The 15,604-nt window shown below is 34.2% G+C and overlaps 1 protein-coding gene across 3 annotated transcripts in view; it reads left to right on the forward strand.

Moving 5' to 3' along the window:
- Nucleotides 1–15,604, forward strand: part of CEP350 (centrosomal protein 350) — a 160,457-nt gene that overhangs the window by 25,996 nt on the left and 118,857 nt on the right. For 2 of the 3 annotated variants that reach the window (XM_027868604.1, XM_027868606.1), the window contains exons 2-7: nucleotides 1,812–1,894; nucleotides 3,986–4,032; nucleotides 5,526–5,640; nucleotides 6,578–6,740; nucleotides 11,309–11,931; nucleotides 14,840–14,953. In XM_027868604.1, coding sequence (XP_027724405.1) covers nucleotides 1,825–1,894; nucleotides 3,986–4,032; nucleotides 5,526–5,640; nucleotides 6,578–6,740; nucleotides 11,309–11,931; nucleotides 14,840–14,953 — 1,132 coding nt within the window. In that variant the 5' untranslated portion in view covers nucleotides 1,812–1,824. The remainder of the gene's footprint in view (nucleotides 1–1,811; nucleotides 1,895–3,985; nucleotides 4,033–5,525; nucleotides 5,641–6,577; nucleotides 6,741–11,308; nucleotides 11,932–14,839; nucleotides 14,954–15,604) is intronic. The other variant, XM_027868605.1, reaches the window with a different exon arrangement.

A 15,604-nucleotide genomic window follows, 5' to 3' on the forward strand; every position in this document is an offset into this window, starting at 1 on the left:
TGAATTTCTCTTATGTAACAAAATGTACTTGTCCTATTTGCTATTTAAATGTTAATAGTCAGGAAGAATAGAAGTTCTTGAGGATAGGGGCTGTTTTTGTTTTTTGCCTTTGGATACCCAACATAGTACTTTCCACTGTAAGTACTTAATAAATATTTTGGTTTGTGGAATGGAATTAATATCATTGGATTCACTTTATTAAGGCTTTCATTTTTGAATCTTTTTCCTTTATGGAAGGTAAATTTTTCACCATTTCTCATACAAATTCTGTGAGTTCCATACCCTCATTAACATTTTTTTCTGAGTTTACCACCTATAGATTTAATAGGAGATTAGATATAAAATAGTACTTTGGGATCATTTTATCTCTTCTTTCTATTGTGAGATTATTTTGTCTTAACATTTTTTAAAAAAGGCAATTGGGGTTAAGTGACTTGCCCAGGGTCACACAGCTAGTAAGTGTCAAGTGTTTGGTCTGAGGCCGGATTTGAACTTAGGTCCTTCTGAATTCAGGGCCGGTGCTCTATCCACTGTGCCACCTAGCTGCCCCAACATGTTTTTATTTTAAAAGAGTAAGACTTCTACCCAAATAAAACTTTGGCTGGTTATCCGGATTAGATGGCCAGTCTGTGTTGTTAGAGGAAGCATTCACATCACTGTAATCACAGATCTGTTTGAGTAATATAATAAACTATTAGCTAAAATTATCTGAAGGTTTTTTCTTGTGTTATTAATTACTGTATTCATCTGAAAAGAAGCTATTCCTGCTCTTCCCACCCTATCCCCCAATTTGGTCTGTGTAAAATCTAAGTACCAACTATAATTAGTATTCTTTTTCAGTTTGTAGTTGCATTTTTTCCTTTGAAAGCAATTTCATTTTGAGAATTGTAGATTGTATTCAGGACAGTCTGTAGTTCTACATTTGTTACATCTACTTGCATCAGGTATATTGGATAAATATATCTTCTCTTTGGCTTTTAGGCCTTAAATTTAATGATGTACTTTAGAGTTGTAGCCATAGGATACAGTGGAAAGACCTGGTTGGAGTCACAGCTCTGCCATTTTCTGGCTTTGGAAAATGTGTTTAATCCACAAAACCAACTCATACAGCACCTTAAAGTTTACACAGTGCTTTCCTCAAAGGATTCTATTGTGAAGTAGGTTGTTCAAGTATCGATATTGTTGTTTTATAATGAGTAAACTGGGGTTCATAAAAAGTGAAATTACTTGCTCCAAGTGTGTTGGCCTGGGAAAATTTTTAGTCCAGATCTCTTGGGCCTCCAAGTTCTAGCACCTTTCTGCTGGATCGGGTACCAGTCCTATCCAACAAGCCTTTATTAAGTGGTTGCTGTGTGCACGGCACTGTTTCTAGATCCTGGGGATACAAAGCGAAAAATAATTACTGTTCCCAAGGAGCTTACCTTCTACTGGAGAGATGCAACATGTTGTCCACACTGGTGAGTTCTTAACAAAAAGATAATGCCTGCAATCATCAAAGTATCTAGTTTCATTGTCTGTATGAACAGCTAATGCTATTTTTATTCACAGTAACCATTACAACGTGAATTGTCTTTAGGGGCTACTTTTATTGAAGGAAAGGTAACACCTTTCCTTTAAAGGAACATTTAAGCATATATGACTTCTAAAGGTACAGAAATCTTTTCTAGATTTCTTTTCTGACTTTTTTTTCTAGTTCCTTTTCTGACTTGAATGAAAGCCAAGATAACATTGTTTGGGAATTAGATGATTTTCTTATCTTATTTTTTACCATAGTTTGATCTTCAAATTGAATGCATCTATTGTGATTTTAGGTAAATTGGCAAAATGTGGAGTGGCAAGACAAAAGAGGTGCCTTTACCAAACTCAAGAAATCTTCATAAGGATACTGTTCGAGGTATGGATTTTTTGTTACTGACTTAATATCTTGTTTAAACCTTAGATATTAACATAACCTAATATGTGATAACATTTCAGCTCATTTGTTTCAATGTAAAGAGGTTACGAACAGTGAGATACAATTAAATGAGTGGGATGCCTTTGAGGCAATGTATGCTGGAAGTTTTTTGTTGTTGTTGTTTTGTTGTTGTTTTTTTTTAAATTAAAGGCCAGTGTGTCTATCAAGGTTTTCTGGAGCAGATTTCCGTGAAGTGGAAGGAAAAACTTGATGACTTATATGAACCACTCCAATTCTTAACATTCTGAGATTTTTTTTTTTTTAACATTCTGAGATTTTAAGAATAGTAGTCAACTTACATATGTGACCGTAGGTGGTAAATTGATGGCAGACTAAAATGAATTTGTGACAGGGCTTTAAATGCTAAATGTAGCGGTTTGCATTTTATATAGAAGCAATTGGGAATATCACATCTCAGCCATTTCCCAATATACCCATTCCAGTGTCCCACTCTATGAGGCTTGTGATGAAGCTGTGTAACAAAGCACAAGTAAAAAATAATTAAGCCAAATCAAGAAGCACATCAAACATCTGACAGCATATGCATTGTTTTACACTCATAGTCCTTCACATTTACAGTGAAAGGAGAGAGAGATTTCTTCATCTCTTCTAAAAAGTGAAGATTGGTTATTGTGATTACACAAGATTCATTCCAAAATTACTTTAAAAATAATGTATTGATTTAATTTGATTTTCCCTAATTATTAGTGATTTTAAACTTTTTTTCATATTGCTATTGATAGTTCATATTTCTTCCCTTGAGAACTATTTGCTCATATTTTTTGTCCTTTTCTTTTCTTTTCATACTTTATATTTACAGATCTTTATACTTGTTGTCTTCTCCCCTCCCAACCACCCCCAAGTAGACTCTTAAGTTCTTTTAGAGCAGAGATTATTTTGTTATTGTCTCTCCCCTACTCTCAATCTAGTAAGTCTCCCCTTGTTGACATACTTGCTACATCCCAATCTCTTCATAGGTAAAGAATAATTGAATTTAATTTGGAAGGTTTTCAACTGCATAGGATTTCTCTATGCTTCTCATCCTCTCCTCTTCCCATCTGAAACAGATGTTTGGTCTTCAATTGTAATTGTTTCATGGAGGTATTCTTCTAAATCCTTGTCATAGTCACCTCAGTGGCTCATGAAATGAGAGAAAGAAAGATGGTCTTTCTTCTTGCCTCTGGACACATGATAAAATCAACTCTGCTAAGGCCTTTTCCTTTTCCAAACAGAACCTGTGAGGCATTCTTTTATTTGGCTGCAATTGCCTTTTGTCTTCTTGTTATTTATATCAAGAAAGTCAGGACGAATTGATTCACTTCCTCTAGTCTGCTAATTGGTCATTGGACAAGGATCTCATATTTAGAGTACTAAAAGCTAAGTTAATAAGATCATAGATTTAGAACTGAAAGGGACCTTTGAGGTCACCTAGACTGACTTCTAATCTTAACAAATGAGGAAAATTGAAGCTTATTGAAATTAAGTGACTTGCTACACATGTAGGAAGTGACAGATCTGGAATTTAAATCTCTATCCTCTGAATTCAGATCTAGCACTCTTTCCACTTTACCTCACTACGTCCCATATTTATAGTTTTGTCTGAAAACTGCATGGCTCTTAGTGCCCTTTGCTGCCTCTTCTTCCGTTCCAGCACTATCAGTTCTGAAGCTCAAGAGGGCTGCATATGACCAAGGATCATTTTATAATTTGTGTCATGGATTGCTGTTGCAAAAGAATTCATCACTGACTGTTTCAGGCTTTTAGTATCAAACCTTTCCCCACTTAGTGAGACTGGACCTTAGAAAGCAGACATAATCTTTTGCTGCAACTATACTCAGAATTTTCCAGTGTGGTAGATTTTGTCAGAGCTTGTGCACTTCTGGCATAAACTTAAAGAACCTAGGTTGACCCTCAGTGTCACAGTGAGGTGTCACAATAGAACTTTGTGGAAAAATTGTTTAAAATGCTAAGAAAAATTTGTATATAATCTAAAAAAAATTTGAATGTATTAAATCTGTTGTTTTTACTTAGCAGATATAATGACGTCACGGGATGCACTTTCTCAGACTAAGGCTGCTGTAAGTATTAATATTTTTCAATTTTCTCCTTTCTTGATTTAAAATGATTATAATGTAATTGATTTATATTTTTCTTTGTTGTACTATGAAATAAACAGAGGTACTTTTTGCCTCATGAATAGGGGAGTCACAATTTTACATAGGAGATGCCATTACAATAGTAATTTTAATTATAAATGTTATTTTTGGAGGCCTGCAGGGATTATCCTCTAACACTTGCATAAGAGTGCTTAAATTTGTTGTGATTTTTCATATTTTCACATTTGAATTAAAAAACTATAGAAGATTTAAGGATACAGGGGATGGATAATAGAGTGTTAAAGAGGGAATAAAATAGATGGTAAGTTGAAGGGGATAACATTTCCTTCAGTGGCCTTTAAACTGCTGCTGGTAGTTAACTTTTTTTTTCCCACAACAATAGAAAACTCCCTTTTTCTTATTCCCACAGAACAATGAGTAACTGAATCCTGCTCAGTGTCTTTGAGTTTAGCAGCCCACATTTGATAAATTCACAGCCTTCATTTGAATGGAAATTGTTTTCTCCTACCTGCATAGTTTTATAGGGAAATTTGTATTTCTAATCTGCTACAGTCCTGTTTCAGCTAGTGCCTTATTTGATGCCAGATTCCCACATCTAATTACTATCTGAACATTTTTCTGTTCAGATCTTCCTTTGTTTTAAATCAGGCAGTGAAAATAAGCTTGGAAAAGATATATACTAAACTCCTATGATAAAGTCTATGTTCTTTTGTTGAACAAGATCAAATCAGATCTCTTGTGAATATAGTTTAGCTCTCTTATTATAGCTTTTTAAGACTATGATGTGGCAATTTTCTTTACCTCCAACACAAGGATTATAGTAATGGTGATGATATAATTTAATTTATACTGTTAACTTTTAAAAACTCCTGGAAGTGTTAGTGATGTAGAAAAGGTTGATTCACACTTTAATATATCTGTGAAATCTAAATTTCATTTCATAAATGATGTCTTAGTTGTCAGGCATGAAGACATAATTCATGAGCATATCCACAGAAAAAAACCATGATTGTCTAGTCAAAACTCTTGTTTTGCTGAATCATTTTTTCCTCGTGACTGCCATGTGGAATATATGACATAGAATATCGTTGTAATGTGGGCCATACCATTTCAGATAGTTTCCTGTTTAAAAAAAAAAAAATCAACAAACCTAAATCAAAACCCAGATCAAAAAGCAGAGTCTTTGGCACATTATTTGTTTTTTCCCCCCCAAAACCCAAATTTAGATGCTCTGTAACTTGATTCTCTTATATCTGAAATAAAGTATAATTTTAAAATTAATGTTGTAACAGTTTTTTTGTGTGCTTTCTGCTCTGTGGAAGACTGTGATTAAGTACTCTGCAAACCTTGAAGTTATTAATACTTATTGTTATTATTCCATGTAGTTTTAAATGTGCAAACTTATACTGTTTTAGAAATTAATATGTGTATTTTGATTTTGTCTGAAACTTTAGTTGAGACACATTGAGAACAAATTAGAAGTAACTCCCACCAGCACAGCTGTGTTTGATTCTATCATGGATACCAAGAAATCTTCTGCTAATGCTACCAGGAAAATAAGTAGGAAAGGTATGTATGAAAAATCTAATTCTAGAGATAATATGAGAAATTAGTATAAGCTTTTGAAGTTCGTTTTCTTTCAAATTGTTCTCTTCTCATAGACTTGCATATTTATTTGCTTTGAATATTCAGTATTGAGCTTTAAAAAAATTCTCTGTGGACAACTAAATAGTTGTAAAGTAACTTTTGGGTACCATTTTTTTTTTTTTTTCAATTTGATGGAAGATGACGATTTCAGTAGTTTTGATTGGGACTTTTACACCACCAAATGTGATTTCCTTTTTCAGCATGAAGCCTTTGTTTATAATTTATTAGGGTTTCACTTTTAACTCTTCCCTTTTGTGGTGGATTTTGAAATACACAAGTACTTTGCCATCAGGTAAATTAAATGGAAGTTTCTTATAGTTAGTTTTGTATGGGAAATGAAAACTGTAAAAAATCTTAACAGATTCTATGTTGGTTTAGTAAGATATGAATTTTCCTCTGGTTCTTTTTGACTGTTATTTTAAAGTATTTTATTCTATACTTTCTTAATCTGTGAGGTAGAAGAGTCTCTTTACCATTCTACCCAGTCTCATATGTTTGCTGACTATGAAGAATAATCAGCTAGATTGATTTCTCTCAGATTTCTGATCTTTCCCAGACTCTTATTGCTAAATGAATGAGAAATCTTCTAGACAATCAGTGGTTAAAAGTGAATATTACATATATAATTTTATTTAATATCTGGTTTCCCAGAAGTCCTTTTGTAGATTAGAGTTAATAATTAGTGCAATAATTTGTTGTGAATGTTTTTCATTTACTTAGAACTTCTAACAGCCTGCTAGAGATATTAACTCTAGTGAACTAGAGCTACTAAAGAATATTAATTTCTTGAATACTAACCAATACAGGGTTATTTACATTATCTAAATCACGTAGCCTCAAAGATTTTCTTTTTCTTCAGATGGTAGATATCTGGAGGATTGTTTGGGTATTGCTCCATCCAACAAGACATCCAAATCACGAAAAGAAAAATCCTCTAGAAGTCCTCTTCGAGCCACCACCTTAGAGAGCAACGTGAAAAAGAATAGCCATGTGGAATTCCGTGAACCCTTAGCTTCATTTAGGTTAGTGTTGAACTAAATTAAATTTGTTAATTAGTCTTTAATATTAGACTATATGTCTAATATTAGCTTTAATTTATTTGGCAAGTTTTTATAGCACTTTGGCCTTTAAATTACTCTTTTGATTCTTTGCAAAGAAACAGACCCAAAATCCCCAACATATTAAATACTGCCCTTTTTAAGTGTGTCCTTTGTGTATCGTGGGGGGGACGGGGAAGGAAGTATTAATGGGACTTTTTGCACCACCGAATTCTATTTCCTTTTCCAGCATGAAGCCTTTGTTTATAATTTATTAGAATTTCACTTTTAACCATTCTCTTTTGTGGTAGATTTTGAAATACACCAGTATTTTGCCATCAAGTAAATTAAATGGAAGTGTCTCACAGTTAGTTTTGTATGGGAAATGAAAACTGTGAAAAATCTAACAGGTTCTATGTTAGTTTGATATGATATGAATTTTCTACTGTTACTTCTTGACTGTTTTTTGTTTTGTTTTGTTTTGTTTTTTAAAGGGGTAGTATAGAGCAAAGAGGTAGTGTGGAGAAAAGAGAAAGACATACACGATTTTATAGGATCTACTATGTGCCAGGCACTATGCTAAGTTTTTTTTACCAATATTATCTCATTTGATCCTCACAACAACCCTTTGAGGTAGATACTGTTGTTATCCCTGTTTTACAGTGGAGGAAACTGAAACATACAGAAGTTAAGTGGCTTGCTTAAAGTCATACAACTATTAAGTGCCTGAGGCTAATTTGAACTCAGGTCTTCTTGACTCCAGGCCCAGCATGCTATCCACTATGCCAATCTAGATAGAGGAGATATAATAGTATTATTAATAGAATATTATCTTTACAATAAATGTAATTTTTATCCATTATCTGAAAATTTTAATGACCCTTTTAGATGGCATCTGAACTAAACTTTTATGTAATGAACCAAGAATAAGACTTGAAATTTTTGTTGTAGTAGTGGTAGTAGTAGTGGTGGTGGTGGTGGTGGTGGTGGTGGTGGTGGTGGTAGTAGTAGTAGTGGTCAGTTATGTTTCCAGAGCAAGGTACAGTGGAAGGAAGGCTAAGTTCAAATCCTCATTCTTCGCTAGGATTCTTACCACTTGTGTGACCTTTAGTGAGTCACCTAACATCTCTGGGCCTGTATTTGCTATTTGCTCATTATAAAAATGAGAGAGTTAGACTAGATTGTCTCTAAGATCTCTTAAAGCTCTAAATGTCAGGGCCTACCAAGTCACAAATCTTGGAAGTGCATCTTCGAGATGGATCAATGGATCGTGTTCTGTTTGAAGACAAACTTAACTAAATTCGGAGAGCCCTATTGCCAGAAAGTTAGCTACTACATGAAGATGTTATTTTAACCTACAGCAATTTATGATTGCTTTCTAATGTCATGTCAAGTAGTTGTAATTTCTGTCAGTGGACAGTGTATCTCTGGGTGAAATAATAGATTTTTCCAGTATTGTTTTATTATCACCTTAATAAAAGTACATTCCTCTTGTAAAAATACTGAATCTTTTTAATGCTTTTTCCTGCTTTTGTCAGGTATTTTCCATAGCATCCAGGAATTGATATCTAAGTTTTGCAGTATAAGGGATACAGAGTAGATAATAAGGTGTTGTGTACATCTCATAATTGACAGTTTGGAGTATTCAGCCCATGTAAAATTACAAAAGCAGGAAGCTTTCTACACTGGATAGTATGTCAGTAATGAGTAGAGAAGAATCCATATGAATATTAGATCTCTGGCCATATTTTCATTTCTTTTATGAGCATTAATTATAATTTAGAACATTGGTCTTCTAGTCTTTGAAATCTTTTAACGACGACTTAAAAGATCAGGAATCTAGAAGTAGGAATAGCTGCATCAGTCAGTCAGGACCCAGATGTAGATTGGATTTGATGACCTTTGAGGTCCCTTCCACCTCCAAAATTGGAAGGAACATTGGCTTTGGGATCTGGGTTCAAATTCTAGTGCTGCCATTTGTCACCTGTATGATCTTGGGCAAGTCACTTAAGCTCTTTGTGACACAGCTTCCCTATCTTTCAGATGAGAAGGTTGGACTCTATGACTTCTAAGTTTCCTTCCAGCTCTAAATCTGTGGTTCAGTTGAATATGAATTCTTTTTTTTGATGCTGAACATTGGGTGACTGAAGAGAAGGTTTGTTTCAGTGTTAGGGACAGGGAAGCTGAGAAAGGGAGATGGTTTTGGGAGATGATAAATTCAGTTTGGACATATTTAGCTTGCGGTTATAAAAAGACATCCAAATGGAAATAGGCATTCGAAGATAATAGAGTAGAGACCATTTATCAGGAACCTTCATATGAAGAACATTAGTGGATGCTATAACAATGACTAGACTGTTGGGAAGAAAAGGAGATATTTGAGAGAGAGAGAGAGAAAAATCAAAAGGTTAAGAAGTAAACCTTGGGAAATACACATAGGGGGAAAAAGAGGAAGGGGAGGTGTAAAATAAGATAGGGAAGTGATTGGGGGAGTTCCTAAGCACATAATGGATAAATTATTTTCCCAGGGATGTACCTTCAGTGGTCTCAAGCTAGAGACAGTGACTCTGATTCAGTCTAATGCCCACCATCTTCTATCATACCAGCTAATGTTTAGAATTTGGAAACTTTAAGAAAAGAGAAGCAGTGCAACACAGTGAATGGAGGACTGGCTTTGGAGTTGAGAATATCTGCCTCTGACATATGTTAGTTGTGTGATCACAGGCAAGCCACTTCTTAGTATCCTCAGAGAACTCTGTAAGGCTCTGTGTTTCAGAGTAGTTGCTGATCTGCTTTAGTAGAGGGAGTTTCCATCCTGGTTTCTCCAGAAGACATCAAAGGTACAGAATTTAAAAAAAGAAAAAGAAAAAAAGGACCATAGGATAGCTATATGAGAACATATTTTACCAATTTGTCATAAGCTAGCTATTTTTGTCTTTTAGATTGAAGCATTATTAACCTCCACCCATTACTTTATATCTTTTATTTTCTTAATGATGTCATTTAGCTAAACATTATTATTGGTTTTATTTTTACTCTAGTACTTTCTCTACATTTCTATTGATTATATATTCCTAAAGTTTGTTTAAAATTGGGAATAATGAAGTTATTCAGAATATACGTTTGCTAATTAGAAATCTACTTAAATAGTATTAAAATATCACCTGACGGTATCATGAATAAATTTCACATAAGTTAATTTCTAAATAATTGAAACTTAACCTTTTAAGTCTGCCTGCCTTTCCTCCCTCCCTCCCTCCCTCCCTCCCTCCCTCCCTCCCTCCCTTCTTCTCCCCTTCTCCCCCCCTTACCTCTTTTTTTTTTTTCCTTGAGAATTGGTCTTCCTGTCTTGTCCAGGCTCGAAATACAGGAACCACTCATAGACTTAGTACCACTGCCGGTCAGTATAGGAGCTAAATTCGTGCTCTGCTTTGGAACCAGGCAGTTTGGCCCTCCCTAGGCAACTGCGGGGAGGGGGGCGTACAACATACTATTGCTGGACTTAGTATAGATGCTTGATCAGCTCAGCCTACTGTAGCTCAGAATTCCTGAGCTTAAGAAATCTACCAGCCTCAGCAGGTATTACAGAGGTATGCTACCATGTATGGCTATTTCAATCATTTTAATGGAAAATTTTCAAAAATATTTTGTGCCGTTCTTGCCTTAAAATATAATTAAAATTTTTCTTGATGACTCAGTGTCTTCATTTGGATAACTGTTGTATTTTGATTATTATATATTGATAACCTCAACATTTAGTGAGGTGTGGAGATCTTTGCTTCTGAACTAAAAGGCCCAGAATGTTTTGGGTTTGTTTGTTTGTTCGTTTTGAGGGAGGGGCTTCTTATGCCTGCTTTGTGTAGTTTTTCTGTCTCTTCTCTTGAACTCAGCTGTCACTTCTAGAAAGAAGACTCTTCTAATCTTTTACCACTGTTCTGTTGTTGCCTAGAAGATCAGATAGCCAAGTTTATTGAATTTGTGCATAAATAAGAGTAAATAGACTATAAGTGAGGAGACCTCGAAGTATTCTTCTTTTAATAAAATAAGTTCATGGACTTGGTAAGATATATTTTGGTTATTCAGAGGTGGGGTGTTTTTTTTTTTTTTGGATACTTTTTCCTTTGGAATTTTGAAGCTTATTTTATTTAATACATTTACTGGAGGAGTCACATTATATTTCTTCTGTTTATAATTTTTTTCAGATATTTGTTACTTAAAGTGAATTTATTTGGGTAGTTAATATTTTATAATAAAATTTGGTTATAGATTTTATGTACTTGGGGCTAAGAAGTCAAGTTCTAATTCTATGTCTTGGGACCCTCAAGGAAGTCTCTCAACTTAGCTTTAATATGTTTTGTCCTTTTTAAATTCTAAGTAATTTTCTCCCAACTTAATGTTTTTTGAGTCAGTATTTCTAAAGGTGTTTTTTTAGCTTTTAAGTTCTTTATAGTCATATAGGTAACAGAATTCCAAACTCAATTTTATTGTCTAGCAGATGATTGTATGTTAACTTTACTCTCAAACTGACCTTTTTCCTTTTAATTACATCAAAGGGGGGAGACCTTTGTTGCTCCATCCAGTCTAAGTTCTAGCCAGCCGGATGTCAAACATTTGTATGGTTTGGACACCACCACTAAAACAGAAGAGACAACTGTTGGAGGAAGTCGGATGATATATAATCGGGATGACCGGGATATACATTGCCAAGATTTTGACAGCTCTCAGTCATCAGCTGTAAATGAAACTGTTGTTAGGTATTTAAATGATAGACCAGCAATTGATGCCTTGCAGAATTCAGAAGCTTTGTTCAGAGCAGGAGCTCCTGTAAGAACTGAGGAAGAAAAAACTAGTGGGTTGAAAATAAATGAGAAGACTTCAGTGAGTGACATAAACCATGATACTGATATAAAAGTGTCAAGACCAAGTGAATCTTCTCCATCGTCTACTAGTACTACTAGTGCCAGATTAGATATCTTAAAGCGGCGACAGCATGATTCTAAACTGGAAAAACTCAAGGAGCGGATTAGGAAACAATGGGAGACCTCAGAAGATGTGAGTGGCAGGGGTCAGTATCGGGGACATGTTGACCAGCCAGTAATGATAACCAATGTTGATGGTGGAGTGACAGCGAAAGTTCGGAAAGTGGCAACAGCACCACCCGCTCCAGCATATAAAGGTTTGTGTACCTCCCAATATGTACTTTAACAGAGATGAGCACCTTCTTTTGGATAATAGATTAAAATAATTTGTTTTTCACTGGTTTAACTTGTTGAGGCTATTTGATAGTAGATTGACACAATTGATGGAGAAATGATAATATTTACTAATGTGTGAAGTTGACTTGATTGGATTTGTTTTACTCTGAGCAGAGTTTTTATTGGGATCACATTTAACAGGGTTAATTATAATAAAAGTAATACTTCTTTATGTACCTTGAAAATAGTACCGTTCTTGGGGTAGCTATGTGGCGTAGTGGATAGAGCCCTGGCCTTGGAGTCAGGAGGACCTGAGTTCAAATTTGACCTCAGACACTTGACACCATTACTAGCTGTGTGACCCTGGGTAAATCACTTAACCCTGAATGCCTCACCCCCCCAAAAAAAGAAAATAGTACCATTCTTACTGATTTCTTTTTTTACTTATTAAATGTTTTAGTCACAATATGTTATCTGAAACTTTTCCCACAAGTATTTTTACTATATTAAATACAGTTATACATTTACCCATCAGCAGATATTCATACAGTGCCTACTATTTGCTTTTGTATGGAATAAACACTTGGTTAAAGATAGAATTTCCATTTTGTTGAACTTGTAATTACAATATTAATGTGTGCGTGTGTGTGTGTGTATGTGTGTATAACTCTAGACCTCTGATTTCATTGGTGTAATGAACTCTGGGAATGAAACTTTACCAGTGCAGATCAGCAACTGTTCCATAACAAATGTTTTTAAAGGTTGCCTGAGAGCACTGAAAGGTTGATTTGCCCATTATCTCACAGCCAGTATGGCAGGACTTGAACCCAGACCTTCTTTTTTCCAAATCTAGATCTCTATCTGCTGCACCATATTTCCTGCTGTGGCAGATATATTACTCCTAAAACACATATTATTCCAAAGTATGTTTTTTTGACTTTGCGTATTTCTACCTTTTTTCTTTCAAAGGCTGTTGATACAGAAAAAAATTGAGAACCATTTAAGTGGAGAAAGAAAAAGCTTAATTTAGTGTTGTTTTCTTTAGAGGAAAATAGAATATTTCATTAAACCACTTTAAAAATTGAGAAGTAATATATTATATATAAAAGAAAGAGTTAAGAGGGAAGGAAAAAGGAAGGGGGAATAAGAAACAAAGTGAGAATGCAGGCAGACTAGGATATAGACATAGAGGAATGGATTTATATATAGACACAGAGAGTTAAAAGAGACATACTTTCTTCTGCTTAAGACTTAAAAACTCTGTTGACTTTGTAAGCTATAGATACAAATAGAGATATCATTTCTTGGTGCTTGTCCATGAACTGCATGAAATTAGCCAAAGGCTGGATGGAAATTACTGCCCTCTTCCTCCACCCCCAACTCTACCTTATGTCAAACCTTTGCAAAGTCCACAATTGTTCATTGCTCTTTTATGCTGTGCATGGCAATGAATTTCTCAGTCTATCTTATCAGATGTCAGATTTAGTTATTTAAGTCAAAATTTGTCCATGTTTTAGTTTGAGTAGTTTCATCAATTAGTGATTAATTCAATGTAAAATTGACAAAATTATCCAGGATCTCTGAATTTTATTGCATATTCCCTTATGTCAGTTCTTTCTAATCAAAGGAAACATTCTGTTCAATATTTTAGTATTTAATATTGGCCAAGAGCAAACTAACTCATAAGCTCATAAAAGTGAAATCTCCGAAATGCTGATCCAGTCTAAATAAGACATCTTTGTATTGTCATGATGAATGATTATCAGTCATAGTATTTTCTTAAGGGCTAGAAATTGAGGTACAGTGCATTTTTTGATGATTAATGATATATATGGAAGATTAAAGAAATAGGTTTTGAAAGGCCTTTTCTTATACTTTTTGACACAATGCTAAAATCTTACAGTGACAAAACAGAAAGATGGTGACCATGATAGACTTTGTATTTGAGATTGGAGACACACAGTATTTTGAGAATTTGCAGAGAAGATAAAGGAATAGGATCTTTTCCCTCTTCTGGCAAAACATTTTCTTTCTCCAAGACCTATTGGATTTTTTCCTCAGCGTTATCTTTTGTTTAATGAATTTTACAGTAGTTTTACTGGTTTATCAGTGGCAACTCAGAGTTTATTCTGTAACTCTTTCCTAACTTTATGATTTATATGTTCACATGTGTGTGGGTACATATTTTACATAGTTGTAAATTTGTATATAGTGGTTCTAGTTTTGCTTTTGCTTTTTATTATTTTGCTTAGATATTTTCATATTTTTACATATCTTCTTATTTGTTGTTCATTATGGGGATAATGTACTCTGTTAAGCCTCTTCTCAATTCTATATACTTAGCTTCTACTTTTTTTTTTTTGCTATTACATTATTATATATCTATAAAAATCATTGTATAGGAATAATTTTTCTTTCAAATTATTTTCTTTGGATATATTTTCTAATCATATGAATCATAGAGAACTCCTCCATAGCTGAAACTGTTCTCTCCCTCCTCAATTTTCCTAGAACTCTTTTCCTGCACTTCTTCTTTGAAATGTTTGAATGACACCTTACCATGTATTTAAATTATATGTGTACCTGCTATATCCCCCAGAAGAATGTAAGTTCTTTATTAAGGTAGTGACTGTCACTTTTTTATCTACATAACCACAAGACTGTATATATAGATTGAATTTAATATATGTTGTTGCTAAATTTTGCTTTTATTATGCAGTTTAAAGATTATCATATGCTGCTTTCTCTTGCTGTATCTTATTTTTATGACACAGTATGTTACAATACATTGTGTAGTGTGTGATCCATTTTTTCCCTAGGAAAAACCCCAACCTTCTGAGGTAACTCTGACAAATCTTAAGTGTGTTCTATCTTGTTGGTTTATCACAGGCTTCAATCCTGCAGAAACTAAAATTCGAACCCCTGATGGAAAAGTGTGGCCTGAAGCAGTGTTTCATAATATGAGTAGAGATTTATATCGAGATCTTGGATTACATTTTGGTGGTAAGAGGCAGATTCTTTAAAAATATGATTTGAAGATTTTCCATGCGTGATTGGATCCATACGACCCTTTCCTGCATTTCCTCCTACTGTCTTTATCGTAATCAGATCTAAAATGGAAGCAAAACCAAAAGGAATCTAGTATGGTAGAAAAGATTTTTTTCTGTCACTTTGTATCACTTCCCATTTCTGACTCAATATTAGACCAAAAACAGAACAGGAGTTTCAACTACAGAGCACTATTTATCACTTATAGTAGTTGACTTTTAGATTTATAATAGTTTATGTAGAATTACACAGAATGGGTAAAATTAAGAATTAAGGATTGGCAGGCATGAACATGTGGTCTGCATCACGGAAGGAAGTACTTAAGTTGAGGAAGCTACAGATCTATTCACGTATCTTAGGTTTCTAAAGTTCTTTATGAATATTATCTCGTTTGAATCTCTCTTAAACTCTGTATGATAGGTAGGTAGGTACTATCAGTATTCTCCCTATTTTATAGATTAAGAAACTGAGCCTCAGAAGTTAAGTGTTTGTAGTCACATAGCTAGTAAATATTGGAAGGTGGGATTTGGCCAAGATTTTCCTTATTCCCAGTCCAGTATTCTGCCTACTCCATAAATACCTTCTTTTTAATTTGTTACAGGGCTA

Source organism: Vombatus ursinus, unplaced genomic scaffold (genome assembly GCF_900497805.2).
Source record: "Vombatus ursinus unplaced genomic scaffold, bare-nosed wombat genome assembly UNPS02014789.1, whole genome shotgun sequence".
Taxonomy (NCBI): Eukaryota; Metazoa; Chordata; class Mammalia; order Diprotodontia; family Vombatidae; genus Vombatus; species Vombatus ursinus.